Source organism: Mobula hypostoma, chromosome 5 (genome assembly GCF_963921235.1).
Source record: "Mobula hypostoma chromosome 5, sMobHyp1.1, whole genome shotgun sequence".
Taxonomy (NCBI): domain Eukaryota; kingdom Metazoa; phylum Chordata; class Chondrichthyes; order Myliobatiformes; family Myliobatidae; genus Mobula; species Mobula hypostoma.
The window spans coordinates 145,618,167-145,642,344 of record NC_086101.1 but is presented as its reverse complement, the minus strand read 5'-3'; the positions used below and the strand labels follow the sequence as shown (position 1 = coordinate 145,642,344).

The following is a 24,178-nucleotide window of genomic DNA, read 5'->3' as shown; positions in this document are numbered from 1 at the left end:
GTGAAGGTGTACCAGTATTCACTTCGTATCAAGTAGGTTGAGGTTCATACATCCTCGAGTTGAAAAGGATTCCGGACATATTTTAACTAATAAATCAACATCTTGACATAATTAAAACTACTGTGATACTAATATATTATTCTGTTGCTGAAGTTTACGAAGTGTGAGATTTTAGCATTGTATAATAGTCTCTAGCTGTCTTGTTACATCAACTCCAAAGGGAGAGATTATTGACAATCGTTCATCATCGTTTCCCCCAGTGTCATGTACAGACATCGCGTCTAATTTCGGGAGAGTGCTCTATCATAATCCTTCCTCTTGAAACTGTTGCGGGCTTCACGTCACAACTTGAATTGGTCTTTGTTTTAGAATGGCGGTGTCAAGGACTATTACTGTTAAACGGCAGCTATGTCATCGCACGCTGTAAAACCGCCAACACTACAAAATGAAACTCTTGCGACCGGCCCCGATCGCGCCTGGCGATGGAACAACCAGCAAAGAGGGACGCGACAGTTCTTCATGGATTACGGTAAAGGGGTTGGTCACTGTGCCCTGGTTTACCTGAAGGTTTGCTCTGTTGCTTCGGGTGGGGAGTTGAGAGAGAGAGAGAGAGAGAGACAGAGAGAGAGAGAGACAGAGAGAGAGAGAAACAGGGAGAGAGAGTGTGAAACGCACATATACACATACACACTCTGCGAGGTCAGCGAGCCTTGCACTGACAACGAGCTGTTTGAAGCGCTCACTCCTATCTGCCGTCTTCCTCACCGTATGCCGTTCTAGAAATGAATTAATCCAGAGTTACCGGCAGAAAAAAACAGATCTGAACACTTGCTGCACTTTTCAAACGTCAATTTCCCCCAAATGACATTCGTCTTCGAAGAAACGAGACAGCATCGACTTGTCACTTTGCACTGGAGCCCCAATGATCCTTGCAATTGAGAAGTAACTACCTTAACTTTGTTATCATCAATCCCGTGCTGATGTGTATTCCTTCCCAACCTCACGATTGGTTAAAAATGTTTCATTTGACGTGTTGCAATCTATAACAATTGCGTTTGAACCATCAAACATTCATTTGGCGAGAATGGAGGAATATGTCCTGCCGGATTTAAAAGAACTGGAGATCAAGATGGGACGTAAGATTCCTGAAAGCCTGCTACGATCACTTAGGGAAGACCAGCCATGCCGCCGCACAGACGATGAGGTAGCTCTTTCTACCTCGGGAACTTTGAGTAACTGCAACGCGTTGGAGAGATTGGAAACTAAGATTCAGATATTGAAGCTGGAAATGGTAAGTGAAAAAGAGAAAAAGAGAGCGCTTGCGGGGTACTGACAATGTACCGGCGAGAGAATGTCAGCTAAGGGATTGCTCTGTATATAGGAGCACGGTTTAAGCACGTACGCTGCACAGGACGACCGGGTCGTCTGCTTACACGGAAGCAAAATACCAGGTGTATGTAGTATAGGTCGAACTCGAACTTAGTTCCATGTTCTCCATATAAATATGAAAGAAACGACACAGTGCTTGATTTTTTTTTTGTTTGGAATGCTCTTCAAGAAGAAACAGAACTTGTTGTATTATTTTACCTTCAGTGAACCTTTTACCTCAGGTAGAATTGTTTTTGAGATTATCTAAAGTATTTTGCCAAAATGTTCCATTTGTCTGCAGGTCTTTTTTTCCTGAGAAATATAGTATTTTAACTGGAAATTCTCAAGAGAAACAAGCTTAATGCTTTGTCGTATTAAAGCATAGGGCTTTATTAATATAAAATGGAAATCTTGAGCAGCTTGGGGATTCAAATTAGCATAATCCATTCTCAGGTCAGATACACTAGATCTCAAGATTGATCTTTATTCCCAATTTCAGGATGGGTCCTTATTGCAACCTCATCTTTCTGGAATGATTGATTAGCCGGTATTCGATTTTTTGAGCAGGCTGGAGGGACAATTTGGCCAACTCTTGCTTTTGCGTTGTCTCTCTTGTTTTATGTAGTTTGAATTTACATCTTTTTACTCAAACTACATTCCTCTGGCTAGATTTTAACTGAAATTCCAAAGGGTCAGAAGGAAAGAACTTTTAACATGCACAATGTCTTTTGTGATCTTGGCCATGGGACTGCGGAAAGTGGTGTGTTTCAGTAGTATCTTATGGTGTGGACTGCAATCTGGGTAATATAACAGTACATGCATCAAAACATTGCAGATCCAGGTATGTGATGGTGGCAAAATTGCATTATGTTTAAGCAGTTAAACCCTTGAATACACAAAATTCACCAAAGCCTCACCCTGGTTTGGTTTCAGATGGGTAATTTGGGTCAATGGAAAGTCAGATCTATAGAAGAAACAGGCAAGGTTAGATTAACCCTGATCTTATTGAACAATAGAACAGGCAAAGTATACTTAATTGAATTTTAAATGTGTTAATTATTAATATCTCATAGTTCTATCTATTATTTAAATAAAGGCTCATTGTTTAGTTGGAAAATAATCATGTTATCAGTACAAAAATAACTTAGTAAACAAGATCAGTAGGAAATCAGGCAAACCATTCTTCTTGATAACTATGAGTTGGCTTGTAGTAATACAAAAAATAAACTAGACTTTTGGCTGGGTGACCAGATCTTGTTAGTTTGAGATCTCTGAATACATAATGGAACATATAATATTTTCCAAACTTGAGGTCCCTACACTTGTCCACCTCTGGAAATGTAAAAATCTTAAACATACCATTTACATGTGGTAATGCTAAGCAAATAATCCTGACCTGGATGAAGTACTTGGGCTGAGCAAGCATGACATGGCATGTCCTAACTCCTGTCAAACCTGAGTGATTTATCAGAGTGGATAGACAACCCACCTGAACTCAGTGCATACACTGGGGTCCCATACATTGAGTCAACTCATTAGATTCCATTACAAACAGTAATGATATCTGTTGGTTACATTTAACGTGGAGGATGTGGAGACTGAAGATGTTTCTGGGTCAGCAGCACTCCTAGAGATGACACAATTGTTAATGCAATTAAACAAGGCTGACAATGTGATGAAGGCCTTTCTGTAGCTTTACTGTAAATGTAGCTCTAGCAGCTGTACTTAGCGATGTTCTTGGGGTGGATCTTGGGGATGGAAATGAAATTTGCGAAGGATTAAGCAATCATAATGAATTATATCCAAATTAAGTACAGAATGTTGGGCCTTAGTCCTGTTGTTAACCTACATCATCAGCCTCTGATTAGTAACACTGCGCAAACTAGTCTAACTCACCAAAGAGCAACTTGGATGAGTCGTTGTATTAAAGGAGGCAAATTTTCATGATGCACGCTGGCAATATTGGAACACAAGTGGAGAGGAAAGACAGCATTCTGATGTAGAGACAGCGACAAGAGTTTATTCATAATAACTCAAAAAAAAAAAAAAAAATTGGTGGCTTGGCCAAGTGACACTGCAAGAAGTAACATTCTCAAAACAAGAACCCTGTAATTAGCACTAACCGGGGAGCCAATTAAATAATACAAATGATACAGAATTCCTGAGCCTATCAAAATGAACTTTACAAGCTTAAACAGAGGGCATCAGGAGACTGCATTACAAAGAACAAGACACTCAAGAAAAATACAAGGAAATTAAACAACAATTAACCAGTTCAGCTGCCCTAAAAACCTCGAGCCCAAACCCCTCCGGCACTCCACACAGGCCAGAAGAACTCATTTCAAAATCGGAATATAAAGAATGAAGTGGATGAATATGTGAGGAAAAAGAAATACAGCAGGAGGAATTAAATGAAGATAATGAAAAAGGAAAAGGGAGGAACACAGAAGTTATGTACTAGGTGCTAAAATATCTAAGAATGAAATTGAAAACCCCACATTGTCATTCAACATACTCAAAACATGTTATTGCACAGAGAAAACCATTTAATCCTGAGGGTGTGCTAGGTTTCTGAGAACTGTCCAATTTTCTCTACCGCAGTGCCTGGGAAATATCTTTGTTCAAATATTTGCTCCTGTGTTGCAGTCTCTTACTGAATGTGTCAGTGGATATATGATGGTCATATAGTCCAATTTGTTAGCACCATCAGAAATGTGGGAAGGAAAAGATATGCCTTGTACCTGAAAAGTACATTGGGACTTGCAGAATGCATAGCAAGCAATCTGTAGCAACAGATGGCCAGAAAGGCAAAAGCCGTGGTTATAATCTCAAAGGCAAACTAAAGAAAACTGTGATCAGCAGAAACAAAATGCTGGAAGAACTCAGTGGTCAGGCAGCATCTATGGAGGGAAATAAACAATGTTTCAGGGTAAGACTCTTCAACAGGACTGATGAGGAGTCTCGGCAAAATTTCTAGCATCTCTTGTATCTCTAATAAACTTTTGAGTGGTTATGTTTGGTGAATACAGCTTTAATACCATAATTTGTCAACTGTACCACAAGGATTCCACACTGCTCAATTCATGACATGCCCACCAATCTCTACCTGTCAGCCCTCCTACATGACATTCATCTCACCTTCACACATTTAGTATGTTGCAAGCCTTAAATCTCAAGTTGTAGCTTGGATACAGGTACACTCACACACTAACTATTCAAAAATGACAGCTGCATTACCACACATATTGCTCAATGCCAACTGATACATCTCCCTCCCTCTTACGATAGTTGTTACACAGAAAACACCAGCAACTATTTGGAAGGAGGAGGCATCCATGCATGAGTTAATCATAATGCTGAGGTTGTGGCCAAGGGCAGACTTGAATTCAGTGAACGTGATGGTATTGTCAACCTTTTATATTTGCTCACGCACCATTTAACATCCCATAACTTCTGTTGATTTAAAACGGGTAGATGTAGACAAGGACTCTCTACTTCCTTCCCTCCCTTTATCCCGATTAGTGATTGGCTGGGACTGTTTACTCTGGAGTGAAGAAAACCGAAAGGTGATCATATGGAGGTTTATAAAATTGTGAGGGGCTCTTTTTCACAGCATGTCCTATGATGATGAGTGGTGGGTATATGGAACAAGCTGTCAGTGTTGGAGACATGTACAATTAGAATGTTTAAAAGACATTTGGACTGGTAAGTGGATAAGAAATAAATAGTGGGATATGGGCCAAACACAGGCAAGGGGGAGCAGCTCAGGTAGGCACAACTGGTGTCAAAAAGGCCTGTACCCATGCTTTATGACCTTTAGGACCCTATGGAGGAAGACCCAATAAAGTCTAAAATACTGTCATTCAGAAATTAGATTTTGCCTATATTTGATGTGAACTGGGCATTGCTCTTTGTTCTAACACATTATGAGGAGTGATCAAACTATACGTTAAATTTGGATTTCTTCATTTTAAGAAAGCGCTTTCATGCTGTCCTCCAGTTTTGAAGAGTTGTAAACTGTCTTGCTATTCCAAGAGCTCTATAACAGTGCTGATCTGTGGAAGGTAGCACGTAAAGAGGGGTCACAGCTGCCCTCACGTTATGCTACCTACTGAGAATCAGATCAGCACTGTTATACGAGGGGTGATTGATAAGTTTGTGGCCTAAGGTAGAAGGAGTCAGTTTTAGAAAACCTAGCACATTTATTTTTCAACATAGTCCCCTCCTACATTTACACACTTAGTCCAGCAGTTGTGGAGCATATGGATCCCGTCTTTGTGGAAGTCGGCGTCTTGGACCTCCAGAGAGTGGTCCAGAGCAGGGGTGATTCATATGTTTGTGGCCTAAGGTGGAAGGCGATGAGTTAATCAGCTCTCATTACTTGCACGTGCAGTTCAACTCTTTGAGTGATTATGCAGAAGGTTTGAAGTTATTAACTCATTGCCTTCTATCTTAGGCCATGACCTTATCAATCACCCCCACTGTGGACCATTTCTGGAGGTCCAAGACGCCAACTTCTATGAAGAAGGGATCTGTATGCTCCACATCCGCTGGACTAAGTGTATAAATGTAGGAGGGGACTATGTTGAAAAATAGATATGTTAGGTTTTCTAAAATTGACTCCTTCTACCTTAGGCCACAAACTTATCAATCACCCCTTGCAGAGCTCTCTGTGGATGCCTTGGAGATGGGGGACATTTATAGAGGTGGGGGTGACTTGAATAGCATGGTGAATGTGCCACATGGTGTAGAGCTGCTCCATGGCCCCCTGTACAACATTCAAGGCCCTCTCTCATCATTCTTCAGAGTCGCTGAATGCAGCATCTAGTTAACAGATAGTGTGAACTTTATAAATCCTGCCTGTATGCAAAGAGGGAGCACGTAAAAATCATTTTGGGAAGTCAATGAAAATAATTATGTTCAAGAGGGGCATTTTAATTTCCTTGGAGGTGAAAAACTTACATTACTTTGCTCCAGCTTTTATTGCTAAGCCAGGAAAGCATGGTTCACTCATTGATTATGTCATTAATGGCACAATACTGCTTTTTTGTGCAATTAATGAATTAGGATAAAAAAATCAGTTTTTTTTCTCATCCAAATTCTGGATCATTGCCCTTTAATTTCCCAGTAACAGCTGATAATACATTTTAGACTAAAGCTTGTGTTTGTAGTGAAGTGACAGGAACAAGTGCACTAGAGGTATTTTGGAATATTAAAGAGCGGGGTCTCGCACAGCTACTGAGGATTCCAATGAAGACATTGATGAGGCAGTTCACAAAGGAAGTATTTTGGCTCTGGTGTTATGAAATCTGCATCACCCCCACCTCTGTAAATTTTCTTCATCCCCTAAGGCTGCTATACTGGTGTATGATGAAACACTTTGAAAACTCTGTCGAGAAGATTGTATTCAATGTCAGGAAGCTCAAGACTTGGATTCTGTTCTACCCAGAATGGATCTGCCAACCAATACAAGTGACATACTTATGAACTCCCTATTGATGCAGTAGACTGCAACTGGGGTCAATTTACAGTAACAAATTAACCTGCAAAACTGCATGTGTTTGCAATGTGGAAAGAAGCCAGAGCACACTGTGGAAATCCACATCATCACAGGAAAACATGTAAACTATTCCAGATCAGGACTGAACCCAGGTTTTTGGTGCTCTGAGGCAGCAGCTCCACTAGTTTCAGCACTCTGTCATCTGTAATTTAGCGTTCAGGGCATCAAAACCTGCATTAGGTGCCATCATTTCGCTGAAGTTTAAGTCCATGGAGTGATAGGTGACTTGCAATACAGAGGGAGCTAAAATAACCCATCAAAATCCAACCCATCAGGTGGAATTAGGCTGAGCTCTTTCTTCCATGAAGGGCAGCCTCCCAGCCTAAGCTCACCTTCCAGTACCAGGCCTGCTGCTGTAAGGGTTATTCTGTCCTTCATTTGTTGAGCTGGTGTGCATGGTTGATTGGACATCAGGGAAGTCAGGAGTTAATTGATCCAGGAAGTAGTCACACAGCTCCGCTCAGGCAGCTATGGAATTCTAGTTTGCTTTAAGATTGAACAGTAAGGCAGACCCAGATACAAAACTGAGAAGATGCAAACTTTGCCCTTATTAAGCAGATACAACATTCTTGCTGGTGAAGGCCAAAGTCCGCAGTGCAAATGTGCAAATATGCACAGCGTTACTGCAGGAGTTTCAGGTAAGGGGAACAGGATGGAAAGGAATGTGTTAGTGCTGGGAAAAGCAATAGGCAGAGAGTTAGATACTGCCCTTTGCAGTCTCCAAAGTTTGAGGCGTGAGCCAAGATAGAAGACATTATCTCCCGACTACAGAAGGATGCAGAGTGAAAGGGGAAGTATTCCAATTCCAGTGATGTGGAGAACCAGCATCACTGGAGATTCAGCATCATGGACAGAACTAGGAGTGAAGCTCTGCGTGGAGACTGAGGGTGTAAATTAAAATGGAGAACTTCTGGATTGGTTCTGCGGAAGTAAATTGGCCCAGAGTCAGAACAGAGGAATAGTGGAGGAGGTCAGAATTTTGATTCATGAAGACTGATACCAGGGAAATGAGGAGTTCTACTGAGACAGCTTCCTTTTAAATTGTGTTAGAATTGGCACTGTAACAAATTGTGTCATTTGGACAGTAAAAAATGCTTTAAAATTAGTTAAGAGAAGGTGTGATAAGGTTTGGCAGGATAGATATAAGGATTTGGTTTCTTCTGGTATCTTGAACAAGAGGTCAAAGTCTCAAACTAAAGGGCCAGACATGCAGGTTAAAAATGAGTGTACCTTCTGGAATTCTCTTTGAAGAGGGCAGTGTAGGCCCAGTTGCAGAGGGTATTCAAAGTAGAGAGCAATAAATTTTTGGAGACTAGGGAAATCAAGGTTAGTGCAGGAAAGTGTAGGACAATATGATCATAAGTTATAGGAGCAGAATAATACTATTCAACCCCTTGAGTCTGCTCCAATATTCAACCATACCTGATTCATTTTTCAACCCCATTCTCCTGCCTTTTTGGTGTAATCCTTGGCAGCCTGACTTGTTGTGAAACTATCAATCTCTGTCTTTAGTAGACCCAATAACTTGGCTTTCACAACAAAAAATATTCACAAATTCACCACACTGGCTGAAGAAGTTCCTCCTCATCTCAGTTTTAAAGGGACATGCCATAGTTCTGAGGCTGAAGCCTCGGAATGTAGACATCCTACTAATGGAAACATTGTCTCTGCATCCATTCTATACAGGCTTCCATTGCCTGTGTGTTTCAATGAGATCTTCCCTCATTCTTCTGAACTCCATTGAGTACAGACCCTGTGAGGTAAGTTCAAACACAGTAAGTGAAACTTTCAGGTGCAAGGCAGAGCAGCAGTTTGGGGAAACAAGATGTGGAGTGGAATTAGAAGGGTGTAACAATGCTTATCAGATTTTCTGAACTAGAAGTACTCCAGAAGAACTCATAAAACAGTTAAAGATAAAGGCAGCAGAATATCTCCATGTGTGGAGCATTTTCAACAAAATGGATGGTCTCAGTAGAAATGGAAGTAAAAGGGCTCCAAGTTGCATGCAGAGTGTTGAGTGTGGTTGCTACTGAGCTCTTCCATGCTACTTGATATTGCATGCAGATCCACTGTACTAAAGATGACTTCTTTGTAGCCTTCTATTGGTAGGCTGACTAACACTTCAACTGAGTCCTCCGTACCAGAATTGGTATTCAGTCTTCTGCTCTGATTAGATCACAGACACTTTGAGCAAGCTATGAGATGTGAGTGTGAGACGCATTCTAAGTGTGTGGTGGTGCAAAGTAATGTATGAATACAGTGCGATTCCTGAGGGAGGAAGAAAGTTGATAGATGAGTGATGTGGTTGTGATGGATTGAGCAGTGTGTGAGGTTAATATTCAGTTTGGGGAGATGGCCTTTGTGCATTAATTGACATTGACTGAGTATTAAAGGCAAGGTACACAGATTCATGGAGAGTAACAACCCATGGACTCAGTTCCAAGGACTCTAGAACTCATGTTCTCAGCATTATGTATGTATGTATGTATTTATCTTTTTTTTCGTATTTGCACAACTTTTCTTCTTTTGCTCATTGGCTGCTTGGCAGTCTTTCTGTGAGTGTGGACTTTCATTGCTTCTATTACAATTCTTTCTACTGTGAGTGCTTGCAAGAAAATAAATCTCAGAATAATAAATGGTAACTTACATGTACTTTGATAATAAATTTACTTTGAACTTTGTACTTGCAATGCAGCACAGAAACAAGACCTTTGGCCCAACTCATTTGTGCCAAACAAGTTGCCCAAATAAACTGGTTCCACTTGCTCTCTAAACCTTTCCCCTTCGTGTACCTGTCCATGTGCCCTCTACTCATTGCTACCATCAAGCGAAAGGTACAACAGCCTAAAGACACACACTTAATGATTCAGGAACAGCTTCCTTCCCTCTGCCATCAGATTTCTGAAGAGACAATGAACCCACTTACAATGAACCTCACTATTCTCCTTTTCTTTCTTTGCTCTCTTTTTGCTCTGCATATTTAATTTAAATATTATATATATCATTCCATGTATGCACCACATTTCGTGTGAAAAGTTGCCGCTTAGGCCCCTTTGAAATCTTTCCCCTGTACACGTGAATTGCTTTCCCTCTGCCTTGAATGAAGTTCAGTGTTGCTTAGTGACTCACTTGTAGATGCCAGCTCAAAACTCATGCGTAAGTTATTCACAAAGTATTAACGTTATTCACAAAGTATTAACGTTATTCACAAAATATCAACGTAACAGATAAATTGAGTGAAGTTCTGGCTGTATCTTCCCCCTCTCTGTCTCCTGTACTCCTGCCTGTCAAGTTGCATTTCTCAGCTCTCTGCAGGGAGAGACAAAGGCATTTGAGTTTTGCAAGGAGTACAATTTCATCCATTTCTTCAAAGTGAGTGAATATATTTGCAACTATTATCGCTATACTCAAATCACTACACTCCAAAATGTCAGCAGTGTCTGTCAATCAGGACTCATTGTTAACATGACAAATAAAGCAGGAGTAAGGTTGTACGACAAGAAAGAACTGAAGTGTGTGATGAGCTATGCAGATATCACTTCTTCAGAGATTTCAACTTATCCGCTTGAAACACCATGTCACTTATGGAAAATGCTGAAAGGGTGACATTGACGAGCCCATAACCCACAGTTAGTTGCTGCCTATTGGTTCCCAGATTCAACTGCAAGAGAGGTGAAGTGACGGGTGTCAATGAGTGTTGTGGAATGTGTTTGGGTTAGGTGGTTAGTCACAGTTGAGTAGCAGGCAGTTTACACAAGCTGTGAGGTATGGTTGGAAGGCATGGTGTGAGGTATAGGATGTGAATGTTAAGGATACATCCTGATTGATGGAGGCTGTTGGCAGGTGAGTGGGTGGGGGTGTTGAATTTTTGAGCAGTGTGTGTTTAAATTGTATGCTTGAAAGTACTTTTACTGACTTCAAGTAAATGTTTGAAATTATATATTTTTGCAACATTGCTTGGCCTCATCACTCGGGACATGCTCTCTTCTCACTGCTACCATCAAGTAGGAGGTACAAAGATAAAGATACTCACTCAACGCTTTAGGAACAGCTCCTTCCCCTCTGCTTCAGATTTTTGAATGGACACTGATCCCATCTACACTACCTCACCTGTTCTTTTTTTTTTCTTTGCTCTTTCTTTGCTCTACGAATTTAATTGTATAATATGAACCTACTGTAACTTGTTTTTTATTGTCTTGCACTGCACAGCTGCTGCACAACAACAAATTTCATGACATATGCCAGTGATTAAACTTGATTCTGATTCTGATCTTATAAGGTATTTCCTCCATTGTGCTTTGTATTATACACTTGGAAGGACTCCTGATGTTCTGTGGACAGATGCTATGTCTTCTCTTTCCTGCCTTGCCCATTAAAGCCTCTAGGTCAACAGCAAGAAAACATCTTCGCTGCTCTCGTTTCTACATCTTTGATCCAATCACCTTTGGCACCACACTTGCAAACACCAAGTCCTGAAGCCAGGTTGTACCTCCCTTTAAGAAATTTATCAGCTTGATTACAACCCAGCTGTAAAATCAATGCTGATCACCTCTGCTGAGCCACTAATCGGTTTTACAGCATGATTTGTAGTGGCTGAACTGAATAATCATGTTAATGAGCAGGAATGCGATATTTGTATCTCACTGGTTTATATTCATTGGTTTATCACTTGTCATGAATTATGACTTTGGTATCTGAATTCTGGCAATGTCCAGATCATGTTTTAGCACAAAGATTCATCTGACTAAATGTATAATTACCTTAACACAAATTGTAGTGCTGAACAGACCACAGTGGACTACTACAATATTACATGTGTTTGTGCATGTGCATGCATATGTGTGTGTGTGCGCGTGTGTCTCTTTTTCCTGACTGAATACATGTTAAAGTATTCCATCCAGGGGTGCAATTGTAGTAGAAATATCAGAAATCTGAGAAAGCAAGGCATTTCAGTCTTTCAGCTTCATGTGTGATGAACTAACTAAGGACAAAAAGACCAAGAAATCTCATCTGTCAAGTCCCTAAACTGTATATGATCCTTATAACGCACCCTATCCTGAATACTATCATATCCTTTAAGAGGGATGAAAACACAACACCAAATCAATCATGTGTTGTCACAAATCAACTGGATTGTTGGCAGCTTATTATCTGCTATTCTAAATAGTACAATAAAGGATCTGACTTGGTCATAGGGTCATACAGCATAGGAACAGCCTTTCAACCATTGCATCTTTGCTGATCATCATGCCTGTTATACAACCCCATTTATTCAGTTTAATTCTATATCCCCCATGCTCTGCTCATGTATGCATCAAGATGCCTCTAAGTGGTTATTGCTTTTGTCTTCGTCACCTTTTGCACCAACTCATTCCAGATGCCAAATTAGGGGGTGTTGAAAATATTTTGAGCATTGATAAAATGTATACTCCTTAGTTCCAGGACAGGATAACATGCAATAGTGTATTTTATGCCAATCAAGAGCTGCAGATGGTGGAAATTTGGAAAAACAGAAACTGCATGAAACACTCAACAGGCCCAGCAGAGTGTGTGGACAGAGCTACAGAATTAGTACTTCAGCTCAAAGTCTCTTCATCAAAACTGTACAAGGGAGAAAACAAATTATGTTTAATTATTTAATATTTGTTTCAGAATAGCTAACAAAGGGAAATTAATTATTTGAAGTATAGCCACATTCTATTGAATTGAGATAGCCCAGTACCTTAGCACTTCCCCAGCAGCTGATTGTTGTGGGAAGATGAAAAGGTGTGATGAAATGCATAATGTGTTGAAATGTTTTAGATGAGATTTGAGAACAGCCATAAAGGTGAAGATGAAATCATTACAACTTACAAATACCCTATTTCATGTCTAACTAGAGAGGCTCTCCAGTTACACTTTGCTGTTAAAAGGATAATGAATTTAACAATGGTCTTAAGTGACACTAGATTACCTGCACATTCAGAAAATGCCATTGACATGAGAAATGGTATTTTTTTACATTATTAATCCTATCCAGATTCATAATTTACTAATATAATTTCACGCACTTTCCATTATTTTATCCCTGTGATACACTAAACTTTGGTACCTCCACATGGTTATTCTTAATGCATGAGCTGAGATGATGAATTACTGTAGACTGACATTCCTGCTATCATTGGATAGATCCCCAACAACAGATACAGTACAGTGCAAAGGTCTACAGCATATATATGCAAGTATCATGAAATTTGTTAACTTAGTAGCATCAGTTCAATGCAATACATAATACAGAAGAAAAACAAATAAGTAAATACCTAAATCAATTACAGTATATGTATATTGAATAGATTAAAAATTGTGCAAAAACAGAAATAATATATATTTTAAAAAATGAGGTCATGTTCATGTACACCCAGGAATTGAATAACAGAAGGGAGAAAGCTGTTCCTGAATCGCTGAGTGTGTGCTTTCAGGCTTCTGTATCTCCTACCTGATGGTAACAATGAGAAAAGGGCATGCCCTGGGCGCTGGGGGTCCTTAATAATGGACGCTGCCTTTCTGAGTCATCACTGCTTGAAGATGTCCTGTGTACTTTGTAGACTAGTACCCAAAATGGAGCCAACTAAATTTGCGACACTCTGCAGCCTCTTTCAGTCCTTGCAGATGCCCCCCCATACCAAAGAGTGATGTAACTTGACAGAATGCTCTCCATGTTGCATCTATAGAAGGTATTGAGTGTTTTTGTTAACATACCAAATCTCTTCAATCTCCTAATGAAGTATAGTTGCTGTCTTGTCTTCTTTATAGCTGCATCGATAGAAATGCACATCAGATTCAGATTTATCATCACTCACTTATGTCATGAAATTTCTTTTACACCAGCAACAGCACCACAATAAAAACGTATCATTACTTCGCTACTGTGCAAAAGTCTATAAGGCTGCTAGCTATACATATAGTATATGCCTAAGACTTTTGCACTCAGATATATCGATGGAATTTTTTTTGCTAAATGGCATTGTGATCATAAAATAAAGTTTTGGTTAAATTACTGTATATCTTTCATGAGGACAGTGGAATTTTATAAATAATATGTTTTGAGCTGTTCTTTGTAGTTTCCTGATGAAGCAACACTAATTGAAATTTTAAATAGTAAGTTTATGTAGGCTAATAAAATATTCATCATCTCAAACCTGACCCCACCCACTTGTGTTTTAGCATAGCCAGTAAAGTTCAGAAGAGTTGAGTGCTCTTTTAAACATTTTATTTTGGTTTCATGCCTCAGATTTTATTATCTTTTCCAGGGTTAGATCTAATTACCTGTGCTTCCTATTTCTCCAGCACCTAAAGGAAGAGAATTCCTGACTGGGGGAAACTAATTGGTTCGCCAGTAATTCTTGTGCACCAGGAGATGAAACAGTTCCCCAAGATCATCAGCTTCTCACTTCATCGTGCCCTCTCCCCTTCACCATCTCTGAATGCTTACCTTCCCCCAAGTAATTCAATACTCCTCTACCACAATAATCAATTTATTTTACTAGAAACAATCCCCCTCTCACCAATTGCTCATCCCTTCTGTTAACATAGGATTGTGATGAACAAATCTCACTCACCACCTCTCCTCCTGAACTTTTATTCACTAATAATGATTCCCCAACTCCAATATGAACGATTCCATGCAATATCCTTTATCTTTCATCAGAATCTTTTTGATGATGGGTTGATGACCTGAATGTAAGCTTCCTCTACAGATCAGGGTGTCCAGAAGAAGGGTCTCAACCCTAAATGTCAACTGTCCACATTGCCTGTAGTGCTTCTGCCAGACCAACAGAGCTTCACCAGCGGTCTGTCTTTTTTCTCATTTCTTACTCACACTATAGATGCGAAGTGACCTGGTGATTTTATCCTGTTCTTTGGATAAGCTAAATAGCCTGATACATCTTCTGTGTATATTGAAATGTCAGTACTTCACTCCCCAGTGACCCTAGGTTATGTCAATTATGATGTGTCCCAGCACATCTTAGAATGTATCTCAGCATCATAATAATCAGCAATGGTATTTCTGAAGAATCACTTGATAATCATATTTACTCTGATCAAATTGAAGAACGAAGAACTTCTTATGCTATTAATACTTTAGAATTTATATGAAAATTGAGGCCTTCAATCATTCTTGACTTCTGTACTCTCCCAAGTAGTATGTAACCAACCCAAATTTAACCCGTAATGGCTAACTTTTGCAACAGTCATCTACAACTATGTACAATATATTCCTAACATCATGATAGTGGTGATAAATTGACACTGGTGTAGATCAGGAGGATTAATGTAAATGCATTTAAAATTGGCACATGGAAGCATTAAAATAAAAACACTTTAGCATAATGTTTTTAAGCCAGTACTCCAGAAGAATGATGCTGGTGTAGTCATCGAGTTTAAAAACAAAGCGGATGCATTGTTTTGACTCTCTTTGCCATGATATGCTTAAGTTGCAAACAGCAAGATAGTGGAGGGGCCGCAGCACCAGAAGACCATGAACATCCCCTCAGTGGCTATTTTATTAGGCACAGGAGATACGAATAGAGTAGCCATTGAGTATATAACAGATAATGAACTGCACAGCAATAACCATTTTGGAGACAGCAGCCCCTTAGAAATAGAAGTTGCCAGGAGATGCAGTGTGAATTGCTGCCAGTACCCAATGTTGCAATAAATTGCGTGAGGTTTTTTTTGTATTTCCCCTTCCATTGTTGGAATCTTTTATACTAGTCTAATTGAACCAGAAAGAACCGACACAAGTAAATGAGTCTAAACGGCCAGGTATTGGGATGTGTCTTGCATTCAGGTTAGGTTGGATTACCATCTTAAACTAGTTTCTCATGCTGAGTTACAATGGATTTTCATTGTGTTGAACATTTTGACTCTCAATGCAAATACAGTATTTGGTGAAGCAGAAAGTACTAACTCTGTCTTTGTCACATAGATAATCTAAAGCAAAATGACTCCTCAAGTTATTATCTATATTACATATATATGTGTTATATCTACTGTTTCCAGGTTTTACTTCTAAACATATTTCTTAGCATTTTTTTGGATGAAGTGTATTCTTCAGACATTAAAACCAGTTTGAATTACTGAATTATGTAAAAAAAATCAAAATTAGTGTCAAGAAAGGAACGGTTAAATAGCTATTAAGATCATGACAGCTTCATCTACTCAACAACGTTTAAACAAACTAACTGTTTCCTTATTTGTATTCCAGCAAGAATCGGAACATACTCACAAAACATAACTCAGTGTCATTTCTCTGTTGCTTTGTTTCCTGTTCTTTTTTAATATTTATGTTTAAATATTTTAGCTATGGCTGTGATAATATGGTGTTAAGTTACAGAAATAACATCCAGAATTGTAAAGCATTGATCCAGAACCACAAATTTGAATCTCACTATATCAGCTAGGAAACATAAATTCAAGTAACTAAAATGTAAAAGAAGATAGTTTCCATAATCATAGGCAAGAAACTGGTTGTAAAAACACAAGCAGTTCACTAATAGCCTTTAGGAAAGAAAGTCTAGCATTCTCACATTGTCTGTTCTATATGTGATTCTAGACTCACCAAGAGATTGTATTTCACTTGCTTCCTCAGTTAAAAGAGGATTAGGAATGGTCCATAAATCCTATCTTTACCAAAGACATACATATCCTGTGAATGAATTAATTAAAAAAAAAATACAAATTTTCATTAATGCATGTCAACACCATTTTGGTGTTGCAGATTTTGAAGAACAGTGATAGAATAAACCCTGTGCAACAACTATCAAAACTATTGCATTTATTTAAGGAATTATGATTTGTTCATACTTGCGTGGTCTTCTTCAGAATTTCCTCACTGATGTAATCCTATCCTCTACTTCAGTCATAGACTAAATTTGATATTAAATATTCTGCATGTCAGGTTTTTGTGTAAGGTAAGTAGCAAAGAGAGAGCTACTGAACAACTACCCTTTACTGAAAGCAGCCAAAGGGGCCATATAGCCCTGAATGTACAGTACATACACTACAGGAAGTCCATTCAAGTTCACCTTAACATTCTGCTAAAGGTCAGAAGCATGTCTTGGTAATGTTTTCAAAAAAGGTAGCACATATAGCTTCACATATTCAGGAGTATTGTTCATGTAAATAATTTATTTTCCTTTGGAAGTGATGTTTCTTACTTAATGGCAAGTGATTTACATCCTCCAGCATCAGTGTTGGTCTGCTACACATGGAGGAGGATATTCTAAATACATAGTTTCTATTTACTGATTATATTGGTGCTTAATTTCTGGGATAGAATCACTCTCCCCTTGCTTGCTGAACACTTTTATTTTGGTCCTCCCTTGTTCTGAAGTCAAAAGAATTACCAGGAAAAGTTCCACTTTTTCACCGTATGCTTATTGTGTTTTGCTGTAGTGCAGGAGAAAGCCAGTTCTGAGGTTATGAGGCAGTAAATTTAAAAACCTCTATTGAGAATGGTGTGCAGAATCTGACATTCACTTAGATTATTTATTCAGAGTTCTTACATTAAACATAGAAACATAGAATTTAGATGCAGGAATAGGCCATTCGGCCCTTCGAGCCTGCACCACCATTTATTATGATCATGGCTGATCATCCAACTCAGAACCCTGCACCTCTATACCCCCTGATCCCCGTAGCCACAAGGGCCATATCTAACTCCCTCTTAAATATAGCCAATGAACTGGCCTCCACTGTTTCCTGTGGTAGAGAATTCCACAGATTCACCACTCTCTGTGTGAAGAAGTTTTTCCTAATCTCAGTCCTAAAAGGCTTCCCCCTTATTCTCAAACTGTGACCCCTCATTCTGGACTTCCCCAACATCGGGAACAATCTTCCTGCATCTAGCCTGTCCAATCCCTTTAGGATTTTATACGTTTCAATCAGATCCCCCCTCAATCTTCTAAATTCCAAGGAGTACAAGCCTAGTTCATCCAGTCTTTCTTCATATGAAAGTCCTGCCATCCCAGGAATCAATCTGGAGAACCTTCTTTGTACTCCCTCTATGGCAAGGATGTCTTTCCTCAGATTAGGGGACCAAAACTGCACACAATACTCCAGGTGTGGTCTCACCAAGGCCTTGTACAACTGCAGTAGTACCTCCCTGCTCCTGTACTCGAATCCTCTCGCTATAAATGCCAGCATACCATTCGCCATTTTCACCGCCTGCTGTACCTGCACGCCCATTTTCAATGACTGGTGTATAATGACACCCAGGTCTCGTTGCACCTCCCCTTTTCCTAATCGGCCACCATTCAGATAATAATCTGTTTTCCTATTTTTGCCACCAAAGTGGATAACTTCACATTTATCCACATTAAATTGCATCTGCCATGAATTTGCCCACTCACCCAACCTATCCAAGTCACCCTGCATCCTCTTAGCATCCTCCTCACAGCTAACACTGCCGCCCAGCTTCGTGTCATCCGCAAACTTGGAGATGCTGCATTTAATTCCCTCATCCAAGTCATTAATATATATTGCAAACAACTGGGGTCCCAGCACTGAGCCTTGCGGTACCCCACTAGTCACTGCCTGCCATTCTGAAAAGGTCCCGTTTATTCCCACTCTTTGCTTCCTGTCTGCTAACCAATTCTCTATCCACATCAATACCTTACCCCCAATACCATGTGCTTTAAGTTTGCACACTAATCTCCTGTGTGGGATCTTGTCAAAAGCCTTTTGAAAATCCAAATATACCACATCCACTGGTTCTCCCCTATCCACTCTACTAGTTACATCCTCAAAAAATTCTTTGAGATTCGTCAGACATGATTTTCCTTTCACAAATCCATGCTGACCAGCTCAGGATTGTAAACAAGCTGCTGGAGGAACTCAGTTGGTTGAGCAGGATTTACAGAGGAAAGGAAATGTTGACATTTTGAGTGAGACCATTTATTAGGACTGAGAGTGGAATGGGGAGATGGTCAATATAGAGAAATGAGGGAGAGTGCTGAGACAGGGGTCTGTAGATGATAGGAGTACTGAGGAAAGGTGAATGATTAGAGGCAGATGGAGTCAGGAATGATTAGAAGAGTGGGGTGGGGGAAGGGAAGGGGTGGGGTGGAGGGAGAGAGGGAGGGAGAGGGTGATATTTAATATTCTGTGTCAAATAAATGCAGACTTAAGAGATTCTCCCAAACTATTGTGCCTTTCTCTAATATTTTAATTATGATTCCATTCACAGATGGGGTGTCAATAGATGACATGAATGTCATGTCAGCACAAAACTGTGCATTTATTTGCTCTGAAGTGAAAACAATTGAGAAAGGCTGAGAACGTGTTGGTGTAACGCATCAGGGGTTTGCCAGAGGTTAACTAGATGCAATATCTTAATGAATTCTTTCCTTCAATATTAATATAATTCATCTTTATATTCTTTGAGCTATTTTCGTAATAAGAGATTATAGTGAGATCCACTTTGGGTTGGGTTTTCGCTCCTGGTCTGTGCTGTTAGACCAGATCACCAACAGCTCCCATAAACAGGCATTGGCCATGGAGACCATAAGGCTGCAAGAGCAAAAGACATAGGAGCAGAAGTAAGCCATTCAGCCCATCAAGTCTGCTCTGCCATTCAGTCATGGCTGATTTATTATCCTTCTCAACCACATTCTCCTGCCTTCTCCCCATAACCTTTGAAGCCTTTTCTAATCAAGAACAAAACAACCTTCATTTTAAATATACCCAATGACTTGGCCTCCATAGCCATCTGTGGCAATGGATTCCACAGATTCACTACCTCTGGCTAAAGAAATTTCTTCCCATTTTTGTTCTAAATGAACGTCTCTCTATTCTGAGGCTGTACCCTCTGGTCCTAGACTCCCCCAATATAAGAAACATTCTCTCCATATCCACTCTTCTAGGCCTTTCAATATTCAATAGGTTTCAATGACATCCCCCTCATTCTTCTAAACTTCAGAGAGTACAGGCCCAGGGCCATCAAATTCTCCTCATATATTAACTCCTTCATTCCTTGAATTATTCTCATAAACCTTTTAATGCTTTAAAGATATTTCATGCTTAATAGTTTTCCTTCAGCTTTCAACTCTTTTAGGCCTGTCTAGTTATAATTTTACTTCCATGCTCCATATTTAAAGTGTTACTCTTTTGCTATCACCTTGTCTGGGCTTGCCTTTTGCAGCATTCGTCATGTATGCACAGTGAGTTTTATATTTGCAAACGGTATAGGACCAACACACAGCTTGCGATACAATCTCACCACAAAAAAAGGAAACGTGTACTGAGTGATTTGAAAAATATGGGAAACCAACAAACTGCAAACTCTATCATAAAAATTCACTGCAATTCAATAAAAACAAAATGTGGAACACTAGTTAAACTTTAACTTGCACAGTGTTTTCAACTGCTCAACAATTTTCTGGTATAGTTTCAAAGTATACTTATTTGAACCTTTCATCATTTGAAATTTGTGTTTAAAATGGAAAGAGAGTATTAAACACAACGTTATTATTATGCTGAGGGGTAAAAATGTAAGGCTATTTTTATTTCGCAGTTGATCATTCGCACATCTTGCCATACTTTTAATCATTCATGGTATGTTGACGTGATAAACAAGGACTGCACTGACCACCCTTAACTGTTCTCTTGAGATAGAACACTGAACAGTATAGCACAAGACCAGGCCCTTTGGCCCACAATGTTCTGCCAAACTAATTAAGTTAGTGACACTTAATTAACTAAGTCAAAACTATGCACTACTGTCTGCATGTAGTCCATATCCCTCCATTCTATTCATATTTGTCTGTCTATCTAAGAGTGTCTCTATCATATCAGCTTCTATCACCACCCCCGCCAGCACGCTGTAGATGCCCACAACTCTATGTATAAAACCTTGCCCCACACATCTCTTTGAACTTTCACCCTCTCATCTAAAATGGATGGCCTCTGGTATTAATTAGACAGGTGATGGATCAGTCATATTCTATGACATGAGGGTATTTCCACATTGATGTTAAGTGGGAATTTGACTCTGATGATAGAGAAGTGGTGATGTAGAGTAACATAGAAATACAGCATGCAACAGTTGAAGGTGGAATTTTTCATAGAGCAATATTTCCTTAACAAAGTGCTGGAGGAATGCCTCAGGTTACACAGCATCTATGGTGAGGAATTACCTGTCATTTTGGGCTTAGACCCTTAATCTGGACTGAAAAGTGAGGGGGGAAGGAACCAGAATAAAAATATGGGGGGGGTAGGGGGAGGTGGAGAACAATCTTGAAGGTGATAGGTGAAGTTGGGTGGGTGGGGAAGGGGGGACAAAGTAAGAAGCTGGAAAGTAGGTGGGAAAGGAAAAGGGCTGGAGAAGAAGGAATCCAATAGGAAAGGAGGGTGGACCATGGGAAAAAGAGAAGGAAGAGGGACACCAGGGGAGGTAAGAAGCCAGAGTGGGGAATAGAAGGAAAGGTAAGGTGGAGGAAATAAGAATTGCCGGAAGGAGAAATCAATGTTCATGCCATCAGGTTGGAGGATATAAGGGGCTCCTAGACAGAATATAAGGTGTTGATCCTCCCCTGAGAGTGGCTTCATTGTGGCAGAATAGGAGGCCATGGACCGAAATGTTGGAACGGGAATAGGGATTGAAATTAAAATGGTTGGTCACCGGGAAATACCGATTTTTGTGGTTAGAGAGGAGGTGCTTGACAAAGCAGACACCCAATTTATGTTGGGTTTCACCAATATCGAGGAGGCCGCCTTGGGAGCACCAGATACAATAGTACAGTGGAACCTTTCCTTAAGTTGTTTAAATTCCCATGACTATTTTCATCTGAATGTGGGTGGACTGAGGAACTTAGAGTGATTCATTGGTTTTGGGATCATCTAACCCAGTGTATAAAATAATCATATATTACTTTAGTGCACCTATGTTGTTTCTACCCTGCATTTCAAACATGTCTTTATAATAGCAACACACATCAAAGTTGCTGGTGAACGCAGCAGGCCAGGCAGCATCTCTAGGAAGAGGTACAGTCGACGTTTCAGGCCGAGACCCTTCGTCGGGACTAACTGAAGGAAGAGTTTTAATCTCTTACTAACTCTTCCTTCAGTTAGTCCTGACGAAGGGTCTCGGCCTGAAACGTCGACTGTACCTCTTCCTAGAGATGCTGCCTGGCCTGCTGCGTTCACCAGCAACTTTGATGTGTGTTGCTTGAATTTCCAGCATCTGCAGAATTCCTGTTGTTTATGTCTTTATAATATCTGATCATCTGATTGATGGCAGTGCCAGAATAAGTTATATTCTGAGCAATTAAGTGGAATATATTTCTGTTGCAGCATGAGTGCCTAGATTTGAATATGTGTATTTGGTGAAATGCCAAATATGTTTGTTATTTTACATGATAAAGGTCTTTCTATTTGGAATCATGAACGTTACATCGATCATATAATGTACATGAAGCATATTTAGTAGTTTTAATCTAGCACTAATATTGATAATATTTTTAACACATCATTTTACTTTAAGGTCTCATTTTGATCCTCAGCTACCTGGTCCTTTCCTGACTGTGAATGGGCAAAGCTATGAAGGTTCATGTGTTGATATTGTAGATAATCAACGTTGATATCATTGATAATTTCAACACCTCATTTAACTTTGTTTCATTTAGTTCTTCAACTACCTGGTCCTTGTCTGATTGATACTGCGACCATTCACAATGTTCCAGCTGTTTATAGTTATTGTCCACAGGTTTCTTCTCCTCCCATGTAAAAATGGGAGTTTCAGTTGTGAAAGCATTATGCTTGATCAGGTGCTTCCACTTTCCTGGATAGTTAATGTACATGGAGCAATAGAATATGTTGTTGAACAGTTAATAATTAGCTAGCTTAATATGGTGTCACTTACAGATGTACATTTCTGCAATGTATCGAGGGAAGAGTGTAATAGGATCATTAGCTCCTCACGGGGAATGGAGGTAAGATAGATTGATTAGAATAGAAGATAACTAAGATCGAAAAGAATGTGGCCCATATCTTTGTCTTGTCAGTTGTCAGAGTGAGCTATATGCTAAAGTAACCACAAAGATCTGCGCAACCATTAACACTACAAGCAAAATCAGAGCACATTGTGGACAATCCAGCCAATTCAGTCCAAAGCGAACTATTTGTATCATCTGTTTATATTCAGTGAACCTAAGTTTCACCCTAGGATTTCTTTATTCAACCAGTGAACAGATGTTAACTTCAGAATGAAATTGCAGCAGATGTACATATTTTTCAGTCACGTACTCCTTGAATTAAGATTCCTCTTTAAAAGTTGCAACATTTAAGATGGACTCTGGGAATATAAATAAAGTCATATTTCTATGAATAATTGATTGAAGATATCCTGTTTCCACAGTGGTACTTGGAATTGTTATGAAAATGATGCCAAAAATACCAGAATAGAGGCTAAAGTTCAAACATGATGCTTTCAAAATTGAAAATGTCACATCAGAACTGTTACACATTATGTTAGTTTCAGTTAAGAAGAATCTCAAGCCTGTGTGCTAAATGACATTTGGTTTATGTAAACATGCTAATTTGCTTTTGTCTACCCTAGGCTTGTCTCAGGGCAATTGATGTCAAGCTGATGCATCAGTTACTCACCGTCAATGAAGGTATTGAATCCATCAAATGGATGATGGAGGAGAAGGGAACATTGGCCAGCAGGGGCAGCAGTTTGGCAAGTAGTACCTACAGCTTGATGGAAAGCCAGAACACCTCACTGCGAGGCAGCTGGAACAGCTTACAAGAGGGTGGTGATGGACTTGATTCAATTTCTGTGGGGAGTTATCTAGACACACTGGGTGATGACCTGCCAGGTCACCGCACACCCTCGGACATAGATCCTTTCTCAGATGAACATTTGACAAAAGATTCACTGAAAAGTGAAACTATCAATAAAGAATCCAAAGAGGACTCTGATGATGGATATTATTATTTTGGATAAGTTACTTGAGACCAAGAAGATAATGTCTCTGCATTATCTGTGTTATTGAATTTTTCTGACTTTAATGATGTGAAATAGTTGATATAGATTTAACAGAGGAAATGTATATTGGATGACTAATCTGATATCACCTATCTTAAAGTACTGTCCATAATCAGAATTCACTACTTGAGATTACGTTGCCATAGTAACTTCAGTGCAAGGGACAATGTGAGCAAGTATATTTTGAAATATTAGAGTAAAGTTTCCGTACAGAATAACAT

At 39.5% G+C, this 24,178-nt stretch overlaps 1 protein-coding gene across 1 annotated transcript; it reads left to right on the top strand.

The window, feature by feature from the left end:
• The first annotated feature begins 351 nt into the window (after positions 1-351).
• LOC134347071 (leucine rich adaptor protein 1-like) lies at positions 352-24,178 on the top strand. Its single transcript, XM_063049162.1, has 2 exons — positions 352-1,291; positions 23,526-24,178. The coding sequence occupies exons 1-2, from the start codon at positions 1,085-1,087 to the stop codon at positions 23,913-23,915; spliced, it is 597 nt and encodes a 198-aa protein (XP_062905232.1). The 5' UTR covers positions 352-1,084; the 3' UTR covers positions 23,916-24,178.